Below are 9,145 nucleotides of genomic sequence, written 5' to 3' on the forward strand. Positions count from 1 at the left end.
CTCGCTCCTAGGCACACTTCCACTGAAACAGGGCCTTCTGTGGGGGTCCTGTCCCGGTAACCCGGGTTAGTTCAGTTTAGATAGTCGGACTACCGGGTCTAACTTCCTTTATCCGAACAATAGCTCTAGTAATTCACTCCTGTAACGGTACTTTGGATTTGAAACGTACAAATACTCGATTACAGGTAAGAGTTAAACTTCCAGAGTCACCGCAGGCTGTTTAATAATCATAGTTTTGAATGTTTGTTGTTGTTGTTGTTGTTGTTGTTGTTGTTGTTGTTGTTGTTGTTTTAACAGCTAAACTGATTGTTCTGCTAAAGTTTTAAAACTACTTCATTTACTGCTGTGAGTGACTGTTTTATAGTCAGTATATGAACCTGTAGTTAACAACTGATTTCATTCTGAGTTCAAAATGGTCATTTTCTCATTATAAATTTTTATGTCAATTAAAATTTGTTGTTTTTATATTACATTAAATTACAAGTTTTAAAGGGTTATATGTGTTTTAAAAGGGCTGTAAACATATATGTATTAATTATGCATTAGTTAAATATGTGCACTTGGTTTTTAAACAGCCTGTGATATAATGAAATGCCTTATTTGTCTTTCTCACGCAATAGTCAAAACTCTTCACCTTCCTCTCATTTAAAAGCAGACAAATATGAAATTCACATTTTTAACCTATATTCAATCAAATATTTGATGTTTTGTTGGTAAAAAACAAACAAACAGAAACCTAAAATATTTCTATTATTATAACTTCAATTCAGCAACAGCTGTAATATGAATTAAAATGTTCTTTCATTTGTATAAGACTTTGTTTTATACATATACACAATACATGAGCACATTTAGCACATTTAGTTAAAAGCAGGTCAGAAAGAAAGATGATAATCATAAAAACTCCCAAAATAAATCTACAGTCATAACTGAAAAGGTTTGGAGTATTATAGAATAATAAAAAAGCAGAAATACTTGAGCATAAGTACCTTAAAGTTGTTATGTATTATATGTTATGTTATTTTTCTTTGACGTTTTTGCTTGAAATAATAGTTTTAAAAACTTTTTAGAATCTGGAGCTTAAAATGTTTAGAAGAAGATCCTGTAAGTAGATTAGACAGAATTTTGTTGGCAGAAGGAGCTGATTAGTAAACAACTGTCATCAGCATAGAAATGAATAAAGCTGTTCCTATTCAATGATCATTTACTTCTGTTCTGGAAAGTCAAAGAATGAAAGTATATTGGGGAGAAGGATGGCATGCTGACTGTGGTGGAGGTGATGGGGAGCAGGTCAGAGCGTTTTTGGTTCGTCCTCAGGGGAACATGATGGGAACGCCTCCTTTAACCTCCTGTTTGCAGATGATGAGGTGACCTGCAAGCTGTCAGCAATGGAGGACCTGTGGACCGTGGCCGTGGCTGTTTTCCAGCTGTGGATATTTGTAGTCGTGTTCTTCATCACGCTGCCCGCCATGTTCGGCCTCTCTCTGGGTGTCACCAGCGTCTACATCCAGATCCTGGTTAAACTCCTTGAGGTAAGCTGTCCTCAGAGGAATTCATGTCTATGGTCAACATGTGTGTAAAGTTGTGCAATGAGCAGCAGCGGCAGAGTGGGGTCAGAGGTCATCTGTCCTAATAACATTGCAGTGGGCCACGATACGAATCCAGAGAGGACGCGAGGAGCAGCCCAGCGTACCCGCACCGCTGCCCAATGGTGAGTCTGCTCGCATCACAGCAGAAAACATTCAGTGTGTCAGTTAATCAATAAATAATGACTAATGATCAGACGTAGAAATACATCATCAGAGAAGTTTGATTATTCACATTTATGTAAAAACTACCGGACAGCAAAAGCTGTCAGATAAAAACTCATCGTCCTCAATAACAAATATAATAAAAACAGGAAAAATATTTTAAACAGGGAATAAAAAACATCAAAATAAAATTATGTATGTCATGTATATATGTTTTATAATAACATTTTTATATAATTATATAAATCTAATTTTAAAAAGACACTTTAAATAAAGAAACTATAATATATATGTATATATACATAATATATATGTACATATATTTATAATAAATGAGGTACAAAGCCGTTGGATATTGTCATAATCCGTGTCATAATAAAAATCAGAAATAATAATGTTTTTACAATAAATAATTTCTAATAACATTAGAATAATATTTGAAAAAACTAAAATTAGATTTTTAAGGCTTTAAACAGTGAATCGCTATGTTAAATGATCACATTTGGTCAAATTGAAACTGTATTTATTAAATAAACCAATAATCCCGTTGATCTCATGACTGATCAAACTTTTGTTCCGTTCTGATGTGGCGCACAAGACTTTAAAAGCAGAAAGAGATTCCTCTGTGCTGCTGCTTGGAGTTTCAGCTCCTGTTCCTGTTTGGATGTTTGGGCTGCGAGCACAGATCACGTGACGCTGTGCCCCGAGGGTGGGGGCTTCCTATTGGTCAGCTGCAGCATCTGATGTTGGGCTGTAGGTCAGGGAGAGAAGCACATGGCTCGTCTCAGGATGATGATGCAACAGCTGCTTACATAACGCTGGTCAAACAGAAGCCTGAGAAACTCAGACACACACACTAACACACACGTTAATAACAAACACAGGTACTGCTGCTTTGCTGCTGTGTCAGAGGTTTAACCCTTAACAGCCTGTAGGCCTCACAGATTTACTGCAAACTTTTTCTGAGGCACAAGATCAGAAAAAAAAATAGAAATAAATACAAGAACCTTTCACACAGAGTCAAACGTCCTTAAGGACAGGAAAGTGACCAACGTTTAAAAAAAAAGGTCATTCAGGTCCCTCTGGGTTAATTCAAGGACAAAGACATGGAAACAGGAAGACACACAAACATGACAACAACAAAAAATATGAGACTCTAAACAACTACAGAGAGACACAAAACCACCACACAGAGAACAAAATGACCCCCAAAACAGATGAAAACACATAGCGACACAGAAACAATCACACTGGTTCTCAAAGAGTTGATGTTTTCAGTAGGAGAAACGTTTCATCATCATCCAAGTGACTTCTTCAGTCTCAGCTGACTGCAGGTTTCCCCAATCTTGTAAACAGTAAATTTGCCTGAAACCAGCCCACTGACGAACAATGTGAGGTCAGTTTCATGATCATTGTTATGACCATGAGTAGCATTTACAGAGAGTTGGGGAATGGCTGCAATGGTTAAGATTAAGGAACTGACCTCACAGCCCATTTTTCACCAGTGGTGCTAGTTTCAGTTAGTATGCACATGTACTGTTTATAAGATTGGGGAAACCTGCAGTCAGGTTCTGTTCAAAGGTTGGAAACCTGGAGTCAGCTGAGACTGAAGAAATCACTTGGATGATGATGAAATGTTTCTCCCACTGAAGAATCCAGATGAACAGAATCAACGATTGAGATTTGCTTACCTGGATGATTGATCATGCATCAAGACAGTCACACAGGCTTTTAAAAGAAAATCACAGAGACAGGAGGAGTTTGATAAAACATATGAAAATACATGATATATGCTCAAATAAAGACAGTGAGACTAAACGCGGTGCTGTTCTTTGTTCCTTCCTCTCTCGTCTCCACTGTGTCTTTGTTAAACTCTGGTCCTGCTGAACTCTTTCTGAAACTCTCTGATGACTCAGGGATCATCGAGCGAGCGGAGGGCTCGATGGAGGAGGAGATGGAGCAGTTGCGGCGTTCTCGGTCTCTGGAAGGCGGTGAGTTTGCTCTGAGTGACGCCTTGTATTTCTGCAAGAAGGGCCTGGAGAGCATCGTGGACGACCAGGTGACCCAGCGCTTCTCCTCTGAGGAGCTGGCCTCCTGGAACCTCCTGACCCGCACCAACCAGAACTTCCGCTACATCAGCCTCCGCCTCACCATCTTCTGGGGCATCGGCGTGTTCGTGCGCTATTGTGTCCTCTTCCCTCTCAGGTCAGTGTGTCACAGCTCGACCTCTCACCTACCCGGGGAGGCACTGATTTCAGCATCATTGGCCTTTGCAACAGGAACAGCAGCTCTCACAGCGGTGAAGCAATTCAGCCAGAGGCACGTTTCAGTGCTCTCAGGTCACTCCAGTGCTTACATCTTCTGCTTTTAACTAATAAACAGGAAGTGCTGCTCACTGTAACACATCACTGGTGAGAAAACAGATAATAGATGAGCAGTTAGCTGTAATTATCTCCAAACCATCATCACCGCAGTGCAGTCTGTACATGTGCAGTTTGTATGGTTACACCCATCATTCAGAAACCAGGTGACAGAGCTACTTTCTCTCTGAGGCCTTCTCAGTGAATAAAAGTGAGACAGTTCTGATCAGGGGGATTTTCACCTTCTCCTCCTCATGTCTCTGCAGGATTACTCTGGCCATCATCGGCCTCTCGTGGCTTGTGATTGGAACGACTCTAGTTGGATTTCTGCCTGAGAACAGGTATGGCGCTTCCACGGTTCACAGCTTTGGTGACTGCCTCGGCGAGGCACAGACTCAGCATGTGCATCTGTTTCAGTGTGAAGTACTGGCTGAGCGAAGTTGTCCACCTGACCTGCTACAGGATCTGTGCCCGGGCGCTGTCGGCCACCATCCGCTACCACAACAAGTCAGTCCACTTCATCGCTTCCTGTCAAGTGCTTCCTGTCGAGCACTTCCTGTCGATCTGAACACGTGTTTCTTTCTGCAGAGAGAACCGACCTCAGAAAGGAGGGATCTGCGTGGCTAATCACACCACGCCCATCGATGTGGTGATCCTGGCCAATGACGGCTGCTATGCCATGGTAAGTGTCATGCGTGCGTGGGTGTGTGTTTATGTGTGTGTGTCGGCGTGCCTTTGTGTGTTTGTACATGTGTGTGTGTTCTGTTGTCTTGATGCTATGTTGTCCTCAGGTGGGGCAGATTCATGGAGGTCTGATGGGGGTCATCCAGAGGTCGATGGTGAGGTCGTGCCCTCATGTTTGGTTTGAGAGGTCGGAGATGAAAGACCGCCACGCGGTGACCAGCAGGTGAGGCTGACTGTAAACGATTTCACCTGCCAGACAGAGTCAGACGTTTTTATTTCTGCTCCAAACCGTGATGGTGGAGATGCTCTGACATCAGTGACAGCTGGGTGCGGCCCGTATGATCACACATTTTTAGCACCGTGACCTTTAATTTGTTCCGTTGGCTCAGGAGGTAGTTCAGCGTGGCTCTGCCTGTCAGAGCCGGTGGATCAGGAGCCTGTGTGTATGTTTGTGCGTGTGTTTCATCCTCTGCCGAGCTGCTGATGATCAACTGTTGATGTTTACCTTGCTGTCTCCTCGGCGAGCTGCGGCCGTGTGGCGTAACGCTTTGATGAGTCAGCTGAATTGGTCCAGGGTCACTTCCTGTGAACTAAATGCTCACCACAGCCTCGAGCTCGAGGGTCACACTCAGGGTTTGTGACCACATTACAGTCAAACAGCGAGAGAATGGGAACATCTGTAATTACAGCTGTTTTGTGAAAGTGTTGATGCAGATGTGTTTGATGACTCACTGACGTGTGCTTCCTCTCTGCAGGCTCAGAGCTCACGTAGCAGCAAAGACCAAACTTCCCATCCTTATATTTCCTGAAGGTCAGCGTCACATGATGGTGGTGGTGATGATGATGATGATGATGATGATGGTGGTGGTAATGATAATCATGATTTGATGGCTGTATATTGTCTGTTTGTGTCTCTGTAACAGGAACTTGTATCAACAACACGTCGGTCATGATGTTTAAGAAGGGCAGCTTTGAGATCGGAGGAACGATCCATCCCGTCGCCATCAAGGTAGCAAAGCTGCACGATGATGGATTAGTCCAGAGAATGTTTTACCTGAGCCAATCAGCTTTGAGAACCTGACTCACCTTCACTCCCTTTGTGTCTCAGTACGACCCTCGCTTGGGTGATGCTTTCTGGAACAGCAGCAAGTACAACATGGTCAGCTATCTGCTGCGCACCATGACCAGTTGGGCCATCGTCGTCAATGTGTGGTACCTCCCACCCATGACCATACAGGTACGCCTCGGAGGTCAACGTCTCTAGAAACACCCCAGTGAGGGATCTGAAGTACGAGTGGGGAAATTAAACTATATTTTTGGCCTTTAACCTTTCACACACATACTGATTAATCCATCAGGGGTCACCCGTCACATGACCTCACAGGAAACAACAGGTAGAAAAGATCAGCTGATCGACGTTCTGCTTGTGACCAACAAACTTCCCACCAACGTTTACATCACCAAACGTCTGAGCATAAATCATTTGACACTAATATAGCAAACATTAACTGTTAACTGATGAGAAACGCACACACACACAATAATACTGAAAGGCCTCAAATAGAAACACAATAAAGACACAAAGTGCAAAGCGCATAGAAATTGTACTGTTTAGAAACCTATGCACAAGAGTTGCAAACAACAAAGTTATATACAACCATTTACCTAAAAATGCAGCCAGTGCCTCGGGCGTTTTTTCTATAACCCTCACAATAAGATGCCACACAAATGACTTGTGCCACTCCAAAAAATAGTTTCTGTCCACTATAAGACGAGGAGCACATCACATTTTTCCACCAATAGGAAAAGGTTTTTTTTCTTGTTTTGTTTGTTTTTCAGCAGCAAGTTATAACGAGCACTATCCTAGGGTTAACCCAATGAATTATTTTGTGTTTCATCCAGAGTTAGTCTGGACTTCCTGAAGGCCTGACGTCTGAAGGTTTGAGCGCTTTCCTTTGATTTTCAGTGATCTGCCCATGCTGTAATTCCCACTCTGACCTGATTGGGGCAGCATCTGCTTCACTGTGTCAGGAAGGTGACACTGTAACACCTGAGCATCATCATCATCGCCCTCCAGCGTCTCTTTTGATGGAGGGTGATGATGGTGATGACAGCTCTGCAGATGAAGACGAGGAGTTAAATGCTGTGCTGCTCGCCATTTGGGCTTTTAAAAGCAGTGTTACCGAAGCATAAACACACTCTCTCACACACGCACACACACACACACACACACAGATTGTGAGAGTCATGTGATCACAGCTAACATGACCGCGGGGTGTTTTCAGGATGGAGAGGATGCAGTCCAGTTTGCCAACAGAGTGAAATCTGCCGTTGCTTGTCGGGGAGGACTGCTTGACCTGGCATGGTGAGTACTCAGATTACTCAGTACAGTTAAGTACATCTCACTTGAAGTTTGTATCTACATTACAACAGTTTAAAGATAGAAAACACTTTTTTAAATGATGAAATAACAACTTTGTTCTGAATCAAACACTGAACGTTAGATTTAGTTTGTTCGTCCCGGTTTGTAGGTGTCAGTCGTGGCGACGTCTGCTTTCACATACAGCGAGCTGAAGGATTTCACCTCAGCAGCAGGGACCATTTTCTCTCAGCCGAGCGAGCTCACAGAGAAAAGGGCTCATTTAAAGTGACGTGTCCGCACGACTCAATAAAACTAACAAGAAAATGATTACGCGCTGTAAATAATAAATTAATGAGTAGTTTTTTGTGTTTGAGTCCCGAAGTTATGACTATATGATATTTATAATCCATGACAGCATCAATTCTGTGTCGAAAACCATCTTTTACTGTTTTTCAATCTATTTCGAAGAAACTGCAAGATTGAGATTCTCAGTGAAAACTTCCTTCCTGATTTTTTTTTTCTCCATTTCAGGGACGGAAGCCTAAAGCGAGGGAAGGTGAAGGACGCGTATAAGGAAGAGCAGCAGAAGATGTACAGCAGGGTCATCGTCAGGCAGAACAGCATCAGTGCCACACACACCCGCAGAGACGATCAATCATAAACAATCAGTCACAGCAAAACTCGGTCATCTGATTTTAGACTTTACAGGACAGACCTGAATGCCACATCAGACTGTGGGTGCAGGACAGCATCTCCACCAGCAGGAGGCAGCATGACACAACACAATCACCCATCCAGCTGCTCATCTCCTCCTCTTCATCATCATCATCATCAGCTGCCAGGACTGAACTCTTCATCACACAGATGAGGATGATTTATCATCATCGCTGTGTCTGATTTTAACTTTTGTACAAACATCTGAACCAAACTGACACTTTTGCTCACTGTTTATTTCTCACATGGATGAAGAAATATTTCATCTGTGTGTCTACACACAACACACCATAAACCTCTCACACACACACACACACACACACACACACACACACACACACACACACACACACACACACACATACAGATAAATAATCCACATTTTTCAACAAATCCCTTCTGCAGTAACAAGAAAAATAATAAAAGAATCTAAACAGAGATCGACATAGTAAAGAAAGTAAACATTATTACAATATTACAACCTACCTACCTATATATATGTATATATGTATATGTATATATATATATATATATATATATATATATAAAATAGTTTGTAAAATGAAAAGAAAGAAAAAGGCAGAGGGAAAACTAAACAAACATCAAACTTTTTTATGATTATTTTTATATTTGCCCACATCAGAGATGATGTAATGCAGGGTTGGGATGAGGTCCTCACTGAGGTGAGAGGTCAGTCTACCTTTTCTTTCTTTATTAAAATAATCAGAATATTTAGGATCCATGTAATTATTTTATTATTTGGAATAATACAAAAATGTTTTTAATTACAAACATAAATGACAAGACGTTTTGGGAGAAAAAAGATTTAAAGGTTACTGCAAAATGGACTCGAGTTCGAAGTATTCGGGTTACTTTACTCCAGTATTCCACGTGTTAATATTTTGTCACCTGTTAGCGGAGGTTAAATGAGTCACGTGAGGCCGCGTCTGTACTTCAGAACCGACTCTGAGGTCCTCGCCTTGAGAGGGAGCCGGCAGGCGATGTGTTTACTGTGACGGCGCTTTAATAAAGAAAGCAGAGATTGTGAAATAACATGGAGTTATTCTTCCACACACGGACGGCTTACATTTCACAGCCTCTGTGCTCACGCCGAGGCCGCCGCCACCGCCTGGAATAACAATCCCACAGCTGGAATAGCCTGAACAGAAATGTTTGTTCTCCCCTAACAAGATTGTGAATTATTAATAGGATCTAAAGCCGATCCCATAACCCGATTGTTGAGGTGGGATTGTTGGCGAGCGCTGCTCCACCAC

At 42.2% G+C, this 9,145-nt stretch overlaps 1 protein-coding gene across 1 annotated transcript; it reads left to right on the forward strand.

Moving 5' to 3' along the window:
* Positions 1–25: 25 nt before the first annotated feature.
* On the forward strand, positions 26–8,924 carry gpat3 (glycerol-3-phosphate acyltransferase 3). Its single transcript, XM_085413272.1, has 13 exons — positions 26–185; positions 1,360–1,532; positions 1,645–1,711; positions 3,668–3,956; positions 4,378–4,452; positions 4,529–4,618; positions 4,700–4,793; positions 4,903–5,018; positions 5,551–5,606; positions 5,719–5,804; positions 5,904–6,032; positions 7,081–7,160; positions 7,689–8,924. The coding sequence occupies exons 2-13, from the start codon at positions 1,389–1,391 to the stop codon at positions 7,816–7,818; spliced, it is 1,356 nt and encodes a 451-aa protein (XP_085269398.1). The 5' UTR covers positions 26–185; positions 1,360–1,388; the 3' UTR covers positions 7,819–8,924.
* Positions 8,925–9,145: the final 221 nt, after the last annotated feature.

This window comes from Rhamphochromis longiceps, linkage group LG7 (genome assembly GCF_057381845.1).
Source record: "Rhamphochromis longiceps isolate RC_006_pf linkage group LG7, R_longiceps_female_GT1.1, whole genome shotgun sequence".
Lineage (NCBI taxonomy): Eukaryota > Metazoa > Chordata > Actinopteri > Cichliformes > Cichlidae > Rhamphochromis > Rhamphochromis longiceps.